At 44.4% G+C, this 16835-nt stretch overlaps 1 protein-coding gene across 3 annotated transcripts; it reads right to left on the bottom strand.

The window, feature by feature from the left end:
- Positions 1-778: 778 nt before the first annotated feature.
- On the bottom strand, positions 779-16609 carry LOC128686743 (uncharacterized). 3 transcript variants are annotated; one of them, XM_053773774.2, is made up of 12 exons: positions 16363-16609; positions 14596-15125; positions 14132-14316; positions 13206-13332; positions 12555-12680; positions 11670-11854; positions 11211-11430; positions 10514-10694; positions 9171-9341; positions 8784-8966; positions 8417-8583; positions 779-1544 (listed from the first exon to the last, which is right to left on the bottom strand). In XM_053773774.2, the coding sequence occupies exons 1-12, from the start codon at positions 16472-16474 to the stop codon at positions 1365-1367; spliced, it is 2367 nt and encodes a 788-aa protein (XP_053629749.2). In that variant the 5' UTR covers positions 16475-16609; the 3' UTR covers positions 779-1364. The 3 variants fall into 3 exon arrangements, with proteins under 3 accessions (XP_053629749.2, XP_053629750.2, XP_069938410.1); XM_053773775.2 differs by having other exon boundaries at positions 8417-8568; XM_070082309.1 differs by having other exon boundaries at positions 14132-14295.
- Positions 16610-16835: the final 226 nt, after the last annotated feature.

Here is a 16835-nt window from a genome sequence, read left to right as displayed (position 1 = left end):
AGGTATCCGGGAAAAGGAATTTCAGGGACATGGGACTCCAATTAAGTTCTTTTCTCTTTCCTTTCCGGCCTCACTGAGAACCGAAGAGTGCCCTCAGTGCGGCCGGTAGTGCAGATGAGGTGGAACCTGTACCCTGCCCTGCCGGTAAACCGGCAATGCAAGATAACTTCACATTTACAGAGCCACCTCGGCGAATAGAAGAGGGCGAGTGGAAGCCCGCCACAGGGCCACCACATCTCGGAACTGACAGGCAGCCTTCAGATACACCTGTCACCCAAAGAACACTAAGCCGCCCTCCGGGACTCCAGAGGGTGGAACCAGATTCCACGGCAAACACTGCCACCAAAAAGCTCAGTGGAATAAGATGAACAGACTCCCCAACCAACCTCTGTAATGAAAGACATTCAGGTTCAGTCCACGAGAAAGTAGAGTATAGTCTCGGATCGAGAGAATCTCTCCTATATGAGGGCACCTCCACGGAGATGGCTAGATAAAATCCTTGGATCTTGAGCTTTTCTTCCCTCCCTCCCCTTCAGCCCATCATGGAACCCCCCCCTCCTACCCCATTTAAGGCCAAACCTTGTTACCTTAGTAATGGCGCATTCAAGAGGCTACATTGGGCTGATAAGGGACACTTGAAAATAATTTTATTTAACCACCACCATCATTGAATCTAACCTTATTGCCTTCCATTTCCAGGTGCTTTACGACCCTTCCTGGTTTAGCGCTCATTAATAATGGCACAACTTGCTGTGGTTAAGATAATTAGGTCCAGGAGACTCTTATAACCGTTTTATTTACCCAAAATGCAATACATATAAAACCGGAGGTCGCTTTAAACGAGTCATGTAACCTGGTACACGATAATGTTCAAAAAAAATAATATGAAGGTTTATTAAGGAAATTTTGTACATCTAGAGAATACATTTCATTGTGCATTGGCACCACCAGTTATGAAGATTACATTAATTACATTAGCTCTCGTGTGGGTGGCAAATTTTTCCATGGTCACTGGTACGAGTTTTTAAAATATTAGCTAAAAATTAAGCCAGGTTAGGATATGCTTTTGTTATATCTCTGGACTGGGATTTTCTATATTTCCTAAAATACTTTAGTATTAAATAGTAAGCAGTGCTGAGGAACTTTTCAAAACTGCTTTGAATGCATCTTACATAATGTTTTTTTACAGATTATGCAACTACCTTTGGCTGAACTTTTACATCAAGATCTCTGTTGACTTTATGAACATTATAAATTTCATCCATCTTTTCGACCTTGTAACTTGAGACATTTCTCCTTCCCGACAAAGCTTTTCCGTTTTCTTCGTCTACTAATGATCTTAATTTATTCAACCCTTCGAATCTTTACTCTTTGCCTTGCTCAGCCTTCAGACGAGGCAGCAGACGTCTGCGGGCGTTGATGAACCACTGATTGATCTGCTGCGCAGACAACCCTGTCTGTTGCATCAAGAACACCTTCTGGTCGTCGTCAGGGTACGGGTGATGGTGGTGGTCGAACAGCCACGATGACAACATTTGATAAACCTGCAACAACATTCTGCACTTTTGACTGTGAAACAGACTAAAACATCAAAGCATATTATTATTATAATCAAAAAGAAGCGCTAAGCCACAAGGGTTATACAGCGCTGCAGGGTAGGGAAGGAAGCGAGGTATTGGATGGCAGAAGGGAGGAGGGATGATCAGTAGGTTACAGAAAACAGCAGGGCAGGGGATAGTACGGGGGTAGAGGGTAGCAAGAGATTGAAGTAGAAAGGGCTGAAGGGATCAGAATTTGTGAAGTCAGACAGTTGTTGTCAAAAAGTCAATGAGAGAGTCCAGATGAAAGGTGGGTCCATCAGCGAGAAGGGAAGGTAAAGAGAGAGCAGCGGAGCGAAGACGACGATGGAGGTAAATTCTGCATGCTCGTTGATAAAGTGGGCAGTCCAACAGAATGTGGCTGACTGATAATGGAACTTGGCAATTCTCACAGAGAGCAGCAGGGCGCCTCTCCACGAGATATCCATGAGTAAGACGAGTATGGCCAATGTGAAGACGGGAGAGAGTAGTCTCCCAACCTCGACACTGGTGATAAGAAGACTGCCAGTAACCTATACTCGGTTTAATAGATTGAAGTTTGTTGGCGAGCATAGTAGACCAACGTTGTTGCCAATAGGTGTGAAGTTGGGAAGATATTGCAGCAAAATAGTCCATAAATGGAATACCTCTACATGAAACTGGTAGGTCATGTACTGCTGACCGCGCAGCAGTGTCTGCCTGTTCATTGCCCTGTACATCAACATGACCAGGGACCCAACAAAAAACAATATCTTTATGCTTGGTAAAGATGCGGCGTAGCCAAAGTTGGATACGGAGGACTAAGGGGTGAGGTGTATCAAATTTCTGTATAGCCTGTAAAGCACTAGGAGTCTGAGACAACCACAAATGATGACACAGGCATAGATGCAATACGGATAAGTGCTGTAAGGATGGCATACAATTCAGCAGTAAAAATGCTAGCCGAAGATAGTAAATGCCCTTGTACGACGCTGTCCAGAAACACTGCTGCAAATCCTACGCCATCAGAAGACTTAGAGCCATCTGTGTACATAGCAATGGCATGAGAATGAGAATGAAAGTTGTCAAGAAAAAGAGCGGGAAGCGACCGTAGACAGTTGGGCTTTCGAGAAGGGAGAGAGAAAGAACAGACTCGAGCAGCTGGAACTTCCCAGGGGGGTAGGGAAAAGCGAGATGCTACATGTACATAGAAAGGTGGTAATTGAAGAGAAGACAAGAGCGAATGAAGGCGAAGAGAGAAGGGACGGAGTAAACAGGGGCGGCGAACAAATAAAGAATGTCTACTAATATCAGTGACCATTCTATAATTGGAAGGATTGCAGAGATCATGAGAGCATACATAGTAGCGAAGGCAATGGGCATCACTGCGATTGGATAAGGATGGAACGTTCGCTTCTGCATAGAGGCTCTCGACAGGGGAAGAGCGAAAAGCACCAAGGCATAAACGTAATCCTTGGTGATGAATGGGGTTAAGGCTAGAGAGTAGCAGGAGATGCCGCTGAATAGATCTGGTCACCATAATCAAGTTTCGATAAGATAAGGGTGGAATGTAGGCGAAGGAGGGTTCGACGATCAGCTCCCCATGAAAGATGAGCAAGGGTTTTAAGAAGGTTCAGCCGGCTGTGACAAGTTGCCTTCAGAGAGGTAATGAGAGGTTTCCTGGATAACCTACGATCAAAGAGGAGGCCCAGAAACTTGACTATCACGTTCAGGGATACGGGAGCCATAGAGGTACAAAGGATGATCGGAGATGACAGAGCATCTAGTGAAAGTAATTTGGTGGGTTTTAGTGCTGGAAAATTTAAACCCACGTGTGGTGGCCCAATTGGAAACACGGTCGACTGCATGCTGGAGAGAAACTGTAATAAGGTGACAGTCAGCGCCTGCACAGGCAATAGCGAAGTCATCAACATAGAATGATGACCAAATACTTAATGGAAGACTAGAGGCCAAATCATTAATAGCAAGGAGAAAAAGTGTTGTGCTCAGAACACATCCCTGGCTGACACCTTCAGCTTGGATAAAGTCCGGGGAGAGCACATTATTAACCCGAACACGGAAATGCCTGTCAGTTAAAAAGTTCTTAAGGAAGGATGGTAGATTGCCTCGAAGGCCTAAGGAGTGGGCTTGGGCTAAAATATTATACCTCCAAGTTGTGTCATATGCCTTCTCAAGGTCAAAAAATATGGCAATAACCGAGTGATTATTCGCAAAGGCATTACGAACATACGTATCCAAGCGTAGTAAGGGGTCTATGGTAGAACGTCCCTTACGAAAGCCATATTGACGAGTGGAGAGACTGTTGTGTGTGTCTAAATACCACACTAAACGTCTATTTACTAGGCATTCCATTACTTTGCAAATTGCACTGGTAAGAGCAATGGGACGATAGTGGGAGTTTTCATGTCTCGTAGTGCCTGGTTTGCGGAAAGGGAGAACAATGGTGGATTTCCACAGCTGTGGAAGAACTCCTTGTGACCAAATAAGACTGTAAAGGCATAATAGGACTGCAAGGGCTGACTGATGTAAATGTTGTAGCATACGAATATGAATCGTCGGGCCCAGCTGCCGATGATGGACAAGCTGAGTGTTGCCTCCAGTTCTTGAAGTGTAAAAGGCACATTATACTGTTCTTCTCTGAGAGAAGAAAAGTCCAAGGGTGCTAACTCTCTGGCAGACTTTGAGGAAAGAAATGAGGGGCATAGATGGAGTCCCTGAGAAATACAGACCAGATGATTGCCAATTTCATTGGCAACATCTAGTGGGTTTGCTATATCAACACCGGCAACCTGCAGAACAGAGCCGGGTCAGGAGAATATTTACCACTCAGTTTTCGTACTTTTTTCCAGACTGCACTCAGAGGAAGCAGAGGTGATGGAGAATCTCGCCAGCAAGTGCGTTTAGCGTCACAGATGACACGGCGAGCGATCGCAAGCTTCTGCTTAAAATCAAGAAGTCTCTCTGTGGTTCTATTGTACCGGTACCTGTCCCATGCAGCGCGTTTCAAACATACTGCACGAGCACAAGCAGGAGACCACCAAGGCACGCATTTCTGAGAATGCCTGCCCGAAATTTGGGGTATAGAATGAGAAGCTGCGGTTAAAACGGAGGATGAGAAGAGGTGTAAAAGCTCATCGATGGAGGACGAAGAAGGAACCTCTCTAAAAACAGTTAGGTGTGAGTAAAGGTTCCAATTTGCCTGATCAAATTGCCAGCGTGGGATGCGAAGAGGTGGTGAATATGAAGGGGAAGTAAGAATGATTGGGACATGATCGCTGTCATGCAAGTCTGGAAGAACAGACCAAGTGAAGTCTAATGCGGCGGAGGAAGAGCAGACGGAGATCGATGCAAGAGAGAGTGAGAGTCCGAGGATCAAAATGGGTGCGAGTACCTGTATTTAAAACATGGAGGGGGTGGGTGGCAAGAAAAGCCTCTAACTGAATGCCACTGGAATCACAGTGAGACCCCCCCCCAGAGGAAATGGTGGGCGTTAAAATCACCAACAGAATCGGTGGTGGTAGTGACGAAACAAGAAAGGCAATATCCGGAATAGATAATGCCCGAGAAGGAGAGAGATATAAAGAACAGAGCGTATACCACCTATGCAAGTGGATACGGGCTGCTGTGTAATGCAGCGAAGTACGAACAAATAGCTGATGGTATGGAATATCAGTGTGTAGAAGGGCACTTTCATTAAAGGTCCCATCAGGAAAAGAATCTGAAGAATACAATAAATTATAGCCTGAGATGGGAGAGATAACAGCAGAGTGTAATTTTGGTTCCTGTAAGCAAACACTAACAGGGGAAAACTGGGAGAGTAACATCTGAAGCTCACCCCAAATACCCCTGAGGCCACATATATTCCACTGTAAATAGGCCATGATTGGCAATGATAAAGATACCTGAAATCCGCAGTTAAGGGTTCCTACGGACTAGAGGGGTTAGAAAAGTCCACATGCGGAGGCAGTGGAAAACGTTCAAGCAGCGAAGGAACGGTGCGCTGTGAAGAAAGGAGTTGTGCAGATGGAGTAGAGGAGAGAGAAGGAGCGGAGGGTGGAACAGTGTCCATTGATGGTTTGGTCTCTGCAATATATTCAGAGATTGCTTCAAGTGTTTCAGAATTCAGAGACGTCGTATGGGAGACAATATTGGAAATGGTAGGGGGAGGATGAGTAAAGATTGGAACTGTAATGGACTGTACGAAGGTAGGGGGGGGGCGAAAGGGTGGAGGGAACTGTAGAAGCGTGGAAGGGGACAGAAGAGGAAGAAACTTGGGAGGGAACAGGGGAGGAAGGTACAGTACGAGGAGGAGGGTGAACCTCTACACTAGTAACAGAGCCAGTGAGGGGGAGAACCAGGTACAGAGACAGGGAAGGGAAAATGAGGAGGTGGAAGATGGGTAGGAGGTGTTAACAGACCTTTTTTAGACTTTTGCGAAGTAGAGGGACGATTGGGAGGAGGTGTCATACGAGATCTCGTCGCTACTGAGGCTTGTGAGAGAACACGAAGCAAGATCAGACTGAGACGTTGAAATAGGGACGTCTGAGCCGAGGACAGCAAAAGAATTAGCTACAGGAGTGACTATGGGAGAGGTAACCACAGAGGTGGGTGCAGAAGATGGGATACCGGAAGTGGGGGGACGTTTTGAAACACGGGAATTAGAAACACGAGGTAGTCTCCCTTGGAGGCGTAGATGAGAAACTGCCATGGCATAAGGGAGACTTTTTGCCTCTTTGAGGTAACAGATTTCCCACTCGTTTAAGAAGACTTGACAACGGCGAGAGTACGAAGGGTGAGCCTCATGACAATTAAGGCAAGAGGGAGGTCGTTTGCAAGACGTATTAGAATGGTCATTGGCACCACAGACTGGGCATTCGGCGATAGATCTGCAATGTTTCGCTGGATGGCCAAATCGCCAGCAATTTCTACACTGTTGCGGTGTAGGGATCACCTTTCGAACTTTTAACCGATGTCCTGCTACATAAACTGAGGATGGGAGTTCACGGCTGTCAAAAGTTAAATGAGCCACATTGCTAGGGTATCGTCTCCGCCCGCGGGCAGGAAGAACGTAAGTGTCAACCTTGAGGATTGGGAGATCTTGGAGTTCCAGCTGTTCAAGAATGTCAGTGCCACATGTCTGGAAATTTTGTTGAACTATGGTATGAGGCAGAATGACGGTACCACTACAAGAATTGAGGGAATGATGCTTTTCAATAGTTACAGGAACAGTATCGATATGGGAAAGACGAGAAAGCTCATGAGCCTGGGTAGCATTCTGTATGGTGACGATGCGCGTACCGCTCTTAAGAGCATGAAAAGAAATATCTTTACCAACATGGCGTAGGAGTGCCTTGCCAATACTGTGGTCAGAAAGATAGGCAGTAGAGGAAGTCGGTCGTAAAGTGAAGAATTTAGTCCATTGTGCAGTCTGAAACTGAGCGTGGAAAGGTAGTGAAGGACGTGTCAATCTTTTCAGAGAAGAACGAGAAGGTGGAGAAGTATCATCAGCAGGTAATTGTCGTTGTCGTTTAGGCGTGGGACCAGAGTTGGTCCGACGTGGAACGGGCCAGGAGAGCGAAGGTCAGATAAATCGAAGGAGTCAGTCGAGGCCTCAGTACCTGAAGCGGGTGAGGAAACAGCACCGGCAAGAGGTACAGAGGCATGAGGAGTGTCCAAAGAGTGGTCCAAAGACGAGGCGGGGTCAGAACGGGGTGCGGTATCAAGAAGGGGCCCAGGGGTAGCAGGTTCATGGACTAGGCTGCCATGGTTAGGTTACTTCTTTCTTTTTGTTTTTAAGAAAAAAAAGAAAAAAATAAAAATAAAAAAGAATAAAAAAAGTGGGGACCGGGGAGGGATAGTTCCTAGGAGGAATGAAAGGGCCAGAAATCTCCCTCCACGCCCAAGAGGACCTCAGCACCGCAAGTAGCCCAGATGCAGCATGGAACCCGTGCCATACCCTACCCATCATGCCAGTAAACCGGCAATCCGGGATAGCAACCTCACATCTGCCGAGCTACCTCGGTGGACAAAAGAGAGGGCGGCCAGAAATCTGCCACAAAGCATACCTCCTTCGGCCACCACCCCCGGAATCCGAAAGGTGGCTTCCAGAGATACACCCGTCGCCCGAGAGACACCCAAAGCCACCCTCCGGGATACCTGAGAGGGATCAGGACATCCCCAGGCAATCCAGATTCCACGCCAAACTACGCCACCGCCAAGAACCTCAACGGAATGGGATGGACCCCGGTACCCTTTCTCCTACCTAGGAACTAGCGTGCCTGTGGGAAAAAAAAGGCCAAAAAGGAAGGGCAAAAGGGAGGGGTGGGGAGGAGGAAAGGAAAAAGGGGAGGATGGGATAGGGAACGGGGGATTGGGGGGTAATTAGGTTCAGTCTGAGGAAGTAGACCGACAGGTCTAATTCCTCAGACCAAGAGCCTCTTCACCACGCCAAGGAGCCCCCTTTGAAGAGGCATCAAAGCATAAACTAGTGCAATATAATTCTGAACTCTTCCAAGTGATATGCAAGAAAAATGAAACTAATTCCTGTTATATTAAAAAATGAAGCGCTAAACCTACAAGGCTCATTCAACATCTGTTTGCTAACGTCACAAATTATAAATGCTTTCTGCTCGCTTTCAGACAAATTTTAAATGCATCGACGAGAGAAGTCAGTCTCTTAAAATGTTCAGATAATCTAAGATTATAGGTTCTTTCCCTGGACAGATAATTATAGTAAAATCTAGCTTCAAGGAAAGGCCAAGAAAAGTTTCTAAGGTAGAATAATAGCTCTTAGGCTATAAAAATGAAGCTTCAAGAAGCTTGTCAAAAGTGTTGCCCACCTCTCTAGAATGACAGCTCCTCCTCCTCCGAGTCTCTGACGAGTCCTGTGTGTTGCAGGAGTGAGGAATGGGTGAGAAAGGTGCCAGCAAGTGCTCCAGCTGCTGAAATGGCTCCCGCACTCCTCTCTCCGCCTCACTGACTTCCACGCTCGCTGCACATTGTGATGCTGTCAGAAAAGTTTCACCTTGACACATCCACGGTATGGCTGAATTTAACCCTTGTTTACCTCACTTGTCATACCAAGAAGTTTCAAAGGTGACAAGATCCATTTGGCCATCACCCTATTAACACCAGTTTAGCGTAGTGAAGACTAAACATTTACATTTATTTAGATACCAATACTCTTATACAAACTAATTTGTTTACCAGATTGTTGTTGTTGCGGCGAGGCTTGAGAGCTGGTGTCGAAGGCATGTATCAAATGCAGAGGAGTGGAGGAACGCACCACCTCTATGTACCGCTGACACAAGTCCTCCACCGCCTCCTCTACTTCTGCTGGCTCCGCCTCCATCACCTCACTCAGCTTCGTCACCTGAGTCGCTACTCGCTCTGCAAAAAGCATCAAACATTTTTATCCTTGCCTCCCATCTCGTGTGCATGTGCAGAGGAGTTCGTTTGTAAATAGGAGTATATGTATGCATAGGTGTTCGTGAACATGCTCTTCCATTGTCTGCTACGCCTCTAATTCTTAACTGCCATTCACAAAATCCTCTATGTTGAATGCAGGAAGAACCACAAATACAAGTAACTTACTCATTAGTGAAGCGTGAGCATATGTTACAGCATCGAATATTACAGCGTCAATAGTTTGTGTGCGCGGGGAGGCATGTTTATTCTGGTAGGCTTGAGCGGCCTCGGGGTTCCTGCGCAAGTAGAGAGTCACCAGGTCCTCCGTGGAAGGAGGCAGGAAGGACAGCAGCGGCGCTGTGGGCGGACACACAACTTACCAATAGTAAGCACTATTATTATAATCATGGGGAGAGCTAAACCCGTAGGATTATACAGCACATGAGGGGGGGGATGGAAGGTATTCAGGCTCAACTCAGGGAACCTGAGCACAGATCCAATTCCCTAGATCAAGAGCCCCTCACCAGCGTCAAGGAACCTCCCTTGAGGTGGTAGTAAGCACTTCACAAGGGTTATACAAGAGCTTGGGGAAATGAATCGAGTTTTCAGGTTTCACGGGATCTAGAGAAAGTCAGATATACCCACATAGAAGACTCAACCGCGACACTTAGCAGTTTAAAACAGTGTCCATGGTACACGCTGATTTGTGTCTGCTTAAGCTAAAATTAAAAGAATGTTATGGCCTGAAAGATCCACATAACCAGCTAAAAGTCCATAAAATTTATGTACTTCCATCAAATATGCCACGAGACTAAAAATCTTAGTTTAAATAATGGATTATATTATAATTTAAATTTAAACCCCCTAAACTTACCTTCATAACGTACAACTAAACGTGCGTCACAACAGCAAGCCAAACGTAGCATATTAAACTTCTGCAAACAGGCGGCTGAGTGGGAACGGGTTCTAGTTAAATTTCACCATTCAACACTGATTTAAACCACCACAACAGTAAAACCACAGTACAAATTAAAACAGTTCTTGTAGCAATAAGGGAAATCTTAACAGGTTGTAATAAAGTCACTATTTAATCCATAATGTATCCTCAGATTTCAGTGAAGGTCTCAGCCGTGTGTGATGCATGCGCCACAGCCTTAATCGACAAAATAGAGTATTAAAAACATAAAAAAATGAAGGGTCTTAATTTTTTTTTATTTACCGCGAACATACTACTAGCAACGTTGTGATACGAGCGTTATTAAGTTTTAACTGGCTGTTTAAAGTTTACGAAAAAGGTTTTTTTTAATACTTTAATGTACTAAAACAAAGTGTCCTTTATTGCAAACAAATCTGAGGTAAAAATTAAAGTTTGAGTCAAGCCATGTTGTCGATGTTTACACTACGACCAGAATAAAGCACACAACATGGCTGTCAGTAACCCTGCACAACACTCTTACATTTTGAAGCTGAAAAATCCCACTTTACCCACGACATTCCACCACAACCATCAACAGACGCCAGCCACTGACCAACGTTGAAATTGGCCTTATCGAAGTAGTAGTCAGTAACTGCGAGGTCCTTCAGCAAGGGAAAGAGAGGGTGGGAGCGGAACGCCCTGGTCGACTCCCTCAACACCACGTCTTGGATCAGAGCTCTCCTGGGGGAGACACCGCTGGCTGCTGCACCTGGGGCCATCCCGCCCACCACCGCCTGGTAAACCAAGGTTGTTCAGCTCAGTGACGCGTAGAAGTATACAGTTTAATGAAAAAAAAAAAGTCTGGCTGGCTTTACCGTAGTGTACAATAAAGCATATTAAAGAGGTTTACTTTTGATTTACTTAAACTAAGTCATCAGCTTCACACATTTTCGCTCTGTTTAATATAGTTTTTTATTGTTCAGTAGTATTCAAGGAGAGCCTTAAAAGAAGTATCTTCAGACTACTTCATCCCGTTTCAAGGCCTACCAGCTTTAAGAACTTTATATAGTCTCACCAGGTTAAAGTTAAAGCCAACCTATGAACCGAGCTTAACTTGTAATCACTTGACAATCAAATTTTATAAAAGTGGAAGATTTGTTGTTTCTTCGACCATTACTACAGAGTAATAATGGCATTATTGGCTGGACAGTGTCTCGCTTTAACTATGTAGGAAAAAGGGTTCAATATCTTAAACATCCCCGACAAATAAAAAAAAAAAACTGGTTTTAAGAGGTTAAATGAACACACACCTTGTCTGTACAGAGTGTCTGGTAAACTGTTTGGGGATGGCGCTGGGCCTGGAGGTGGTAGTGCTGAGATGAAGAAGTGTGTTGCTGGGGGTAAGAAGTGTGGTGCTGGGCTTGACTAGGGTTGTACTGGGAGAGTACAGAGTGGTGCTGAGCAAGGTAGGAGTGACGAGTGGTTCTTGCCTCTGGCCAGTCCTGGTACTGTGTAGAGAACATCTCCTGTCTGCCACGGTAATAAGTTCTTTTAGCTCTTTGCATGCTATTAACACCCTCCTCCCAGTAAACTTAGTGTTACCAAGTTTATTTAGATACAGGTACACACACGTACAATTATGTATAGTAACACGTGTAATATAATTACCTGGGATAATCCAAGAAAGTCAAAGTGACTACAATACCTTCCGCAGTTATTGGCATTACTATAACTTAAGACCACAATTCACTACATCCATAACTGCTCACCTTTTCCCGTGTGGGATCTCGTTCATCTGGGGAAGGGGAAAGGATGGTGCTTCACTGTGGGTGTTGGAGGTGGCTAGGGAGACAGAACCCAGCGAGGAGAAGAAAGGTGATATGGCTGGCCACGCCCCCTCAGCCTCGCTACCACCCCAGGACATGATGGACGGAAGAGATCCTGGTGGAGTTTGCTGTAGAGGAAGGGGGGGGGGGCAACGGGGCACCATATAATTTATAGGTTAAGAGCTGTTATCCTACTTCAGCTCATTTCAAAACAAAGCCCTATCTAATGTATACTAACACGCTGTGGGATGCGACCCATAACGGCCTAACAGCCAGATACCTAACTTTAAAGAGATCGTTACGTCTGTACACAGGCTGCAGGCTTCATTCTTTAATGAAGTTGTTGGAATGAAACATTTTGAGAGCTTTGACTGCCAAAGGTAATTAGCACCTTGGAGGTATTAACTGCAACAACGAAGTCTTGGGTGTTGCCACATTCGATTTTTCAAAGAGCATATAGAGGCATTTGATCGAACGTTATGATATATGCAAAAATAAAATAAGTGCTACATTTTGAAATAATGATCCTGCTTACAGTAGAATATTTCACATATGCAGTCATTCAATTCTTTATTACTTTCTTCTACAATGTAAATTTAAAGGATATTAATACACTAATACTTAGATTAATGAATGATGGACGTACTTAACATGTTAAATACTAATACCACAGTGGTTCAAAGTAAACATTAAATATTTGTCAAGTTTCATGTATTTTTTGTCAATCATATTTCATCAGGCGTGAAGAAAGTTGACGAACAGAACAAAAAGATGGGAGACGTAGAAGATAAAACAAATCTGACGATACTTGATGTTTGTGAACCTCACCTGGCAGCCGAGGTTAAGCCTGGGTGTAGCGCCGGTGAACGGCTCCTCAGGTGTTGTCATCATGTGTGGTGCTGAGGAGAGATGGTCTCCGCCTGGCGCCAGGGAGAACGTCACCTCCCCTAACTCCTGAATCGTTAATTTTAAAACTGTAGATTATGAGCATCCTAGGCGGCTCGAAGTGTATATAGCGACTGAGAACGTAGCACGTAGCGCAATTTATATAGTGTATTGTGATTATGAATTCTTTATTGTAAACCTTTTTGGTGAGGGACGATGGTTTTATTGTGTATGCATATATATATATAATATATATATATATAATGTTGTAATATGATGTTTTAAATAAAAAAATTAAAACTAACAATTAACAAAAGCAGAGAATACTGCAAACAGACTTTCATTACTTTAAATTATTTTAATTTAAAGGCATTACATTATTTCTGGCGTTCGGCTCTGGATACTTGCAATACTTCCAATGGAATTACTTTTTGTCTAAAATATAGAGAATTAAATTGTCATTAAATTTTCAGCTACTTTGTGTAATGAAAGTTGCGTGAAGAGGTGCTGCGTATTTCAGTTCTTATGCTACGAATACCACAGAAGCGAGGAGACTTCTGCACACAAAAGTGTAAGTGGCAGCAGATGGCTTACCTGCAAGTGAGGTTTATATTGAAGGCTCTGAGAAGAGGAGAGTGACGAACCGAAGATTGTACCGTTCTTGAAGTCTACCGCCGTCTCTCTCTTGGCTTGTGCTGTATCCAGTGGTGTGCTGCGGTACCTTCAGTAATAATACTTTCATGACTACCTTGATGCCAGCGAGGAGCTCTTAGTTCAAGTTGTTCGTGTTAATCTTCCCTTCATACAATCAAATCTTGATTACCTCCCATTTCCCATGTTAAGGGACTGACACTGTCGGTCATCCTGCTATCATGACCCCTACGAGATTAGTGCTTCATGATTACCAGCACACCGTGACGCGTGATGAACCGGAGAAATATTTATATTGATCAATTTACATATACCAGGGTATGAAAGGGTCAAGTTCGGTTATAAACATTGCTAATATCCCAGGCTGACCTTTCACTGTACATTTATTTTCATCTCCTTGCATATATGAAACTTTTGTACAGTAAGTCTAAATATATATATAACAGCTTCACCTTTACACATCTTCAGTAGTATGTCAATCATTTCTACAAGATAAAAATAGCTTCTAATAAGCCAGTTAATTTTTCTTTAACGTTAGCTGGCTTGAAAGAAGCAAGTAGCGAAATTAATCCCCCCAAAATCTATTCAGGGGCCAATTATTTTAAGTTTGACTTATGTAGTCAAATCAGGCACAGTACTGTATAAAATTTTATTAATCACATGGCACGAGTGTAGTGTAGTTAACATTAACTACACTCATGCCCGTGACAGCTAATATATATGCATATCAATCTTGCTTTAAAAATGTTTTCAACCTGGCCGCCTGAGTTACATCAGAAAGATAAATTTTAACAGAAAATCAATCGTTAGGTCAAGATTCAAGCAACACCTACAGGTCTCAAACATTCCAACATTTCTAGTAAGGTCACCTCGGGGTGGGAGTAACGAGGGGAGTGGCAGGGAACTCTCCGTGTTGAAGCAACATTTCCCCGAGGGCTTCTGACACTCCCATGTAGGAGAGGTCATATTTGCGTTGCCCCTCACCTAATCCCCCGCAGGTTCTCAGGATCTTGTCCACGGTACGACTCAGGTCCTGCGTAGACGGCGACCACACCTGCAAGATAGTTTTCTTTTTTCCAAAGTGTAGCAGAATAAACACTTAGTATAACTGGTTTTACATGAAAATTTATTATGTCTACGAAAAATGCCATAAACCAGTAGGTACTACAAGGCGGAAGGGTGATGCCGTCAGGAAATGCCAACAACCACCCAAAAAAAATATCCACATTTACCAGTTAGTGATATTCAAACTAATGTGGGCTAAGAAACTACATAACCAACTCTACACTATATATTCAACATCAAACTATCCCAAACTTCCTCCGAGACTCGCCTTGTTCAAGTTGCTGCTGCTGGCCTCGTTAGCATCGCAGTTCTGCTTACTTTTCGAAGAATCTCTCATGCTTGTAGAGATTTCGTTAAACTGTTCGTTAGTGTTATTGGTGGCCGTGAGGATGTCTGTGCTATTATTGTTCCTGGTGTCGCACTTCTCGCATCTAGCATTGTTGTTGTTGACCTCAGTGTTGAGAAGGGTCTTTCCAGCACATGCATAGGTGTTTGCGTCCGCGTTCACCTTATTCCCATCATATACGTAAGCGTTGGCCTGGGGGATCATTTTTCCAGTGTACGTGTGCTTGATAGTGTTAACGTTCTTTCCAGCACAAGTGTAGTTGAAGTTTGCGTCGAGGGGCAACTGTGACGTAGCTGAAGGACCCTGCGTCACTTTCAGGGACGTCGTTGAATTATCCAGCTGACTGCCGTTTCCTCCTAGCTCAGCACATTCATTTTTCTCTAAGTCACCGTTAATCTGACTGTTGTCCTGTTGCTGCTGCTGGTAGTCAGCGCTACAAAACTCATCATTTTCTGGAGAGAGAAAGACATCTTGATAATGTACTCAGTAATGCGGAAGCAAGGGAAGATGAAGGCTTCTGGGGAATGGAAGCTAGGAGACAAGCAAGCCAACAGTGTTCAACAAATGGTTTCAGGTAAACTTTCCTTCAGTTTTCTGAAGCAGGTGAAGTATTATTACATGTTCATTTAGACAAGAACGTTTGAATGGTGTCGCTATATTGAACAGCGACTTCATGAAAGCTAGACTTCAACCACATTATACTCGCCTCAGCAGAGAAGGCAAGAACCTTAAATATCAACGAATTTAAAAGTCTTTAAACATTTTATGGTCCGAGGCAAAGACCTTTATAAACCACATGAAAGGGCGGGTGATGGAGCCTTCATGATGATGAAGAGCACTATTTAGGTCCTGTTGAAGCTACCATCCTTAGCTCTAACTTCACTCGGCGCTGCACGACCCCGTTTAGCGCTTCCTCGTAATTATATTTAGCAGATTAAAGCGATTCTGTCTTCTTCCCAACCCCCTACCCAAGACTCCTCCTCACCTCCCCCTCCTTCACTATTCACCGTTGGTTGACTCAAATTTCATTCCCGGGAAAGCGCTTAAACCCATATTAAAAAAATCATACATCCCCTTGATAGCGAGGAGAGCAAATGCGAGCAGAGAACGAATAGGGAACTCAAACTGCCCCCAAGACACCATACTTGAAGAGTATTTAACTTCAGGTCAACGCTGTCAGGCCCAGCTCTGCCACGACACAAACACTGCTGTTATGATTGTGGCCCTAAATTTAATTTTAATCAACGAGAAACTAAAGGAATGGGAGGCATTGAGGTTCGAACACAGGGAATATTTAATACTTTTTTTTTCACCAAGAGTCCATCACCTGCATGAAGGCTCCCTGACGGGTTTATCACAAACAATATATACAGATATTCACTTCACAAGTGTTTATTTGTATACATCCTCTTAACACAATTTAAATTACGATTGAGTGAAGCGCTAAATCCGTAATTATCATTAAACACAAGACCGTGGTTCGATCCTCCGTCCGCTAGACGCCAGACATCCTATGTTCGCAGCCAAGCTATTCCCGGTACGGCAGTAACAGCCTGGTTGATCATGTCCTGAGCCGCTGCGAGGCCTGGTCATGGACCGGGCCGCGGGGGCATTGACCTGCGAAACACCCTGCAGGTATTCTCCAGGTATACAGCTACACAGCCACAAACTCCGGTACAGCTACATTACCTGTACACTTGATAAGCGAGTGAGCAAGTTCCTCCAGAGTGCTTTCACCAATTTTAAGGTAGACGAGACTGCTGTCCAGACAGTCGATGCTGTTCTCCGTCTCTGACGACATGGTGGCGGATGATTTCTCGTGGGCAAGGGGATGAAATTTGTCGTCTCTCGAACTTCTCTTGTCCGCCAACAAGGGTAACTGTGTCTTCCTGGTCGAGCGTGGAGACACACACTGCGCTACTCAGAATAATACTCAGTGGTAATGATGCACGAAAATTTTATAACACCACGTTGGTAACTACCGTAAATTAATTCGTGTTTTTATTGAAGGGGGTTTTGCTTCTCAGCGCCATCTGTTACCTGGATTAGCTTTACGTCAGAGAGAGAGAGAGAGAGAGAGAGAGAGAGAGAGAGAGAGAGAGAGAGAGAGAGACAGAGAGATGAGTCCTCTCGGTTGTAACAGTCTACCCCTGAGCTGCAGG

The sequence above is a fragment of the Cherax quadricarinatus genome, chromosome 7 (genome assembly GCF_038502225.1).
Source record: "Cherax quadricarinatus isolate ZL_2023a chromosome 7, ASM3850222v1, whole genome shotgun sequence".
NCBI lineage: Eukaryota > Metazoa > Arthropoda > Malacostraca > Decapoda > Parastacidae > Cherax > Cherax quadricarinatus.
This window is presented reverse-complemented; position numbering and strand designations above follow the sequence as displayed.

Excerpts from the sequence above, each read along its gene's own strand:
- LOC128686743 (XM_053773774.2), bottom strand. The coding sequence starts at position 16,474 with ATGTCGTCAGAGACGGAGAACAGCATCGACTGTCTGGACAGCAGTCTC. Across the intron at positions 10,695-11,210 it reads AGACACTCTGTACAGACAAG|GCGGTGGTGGGCGGGATGGC; the intron begins GTGTGTGTTCAT and ends TTGGTTTACCAG. Across the intron at positions 9,342-10,513 it reads TAAGGCCAATTTCAACGTTG|CGCCGCTGCTGTCCTTCCTG; the intron begins GTCAGTGGCTGG and ends GTCCGCCCACAG.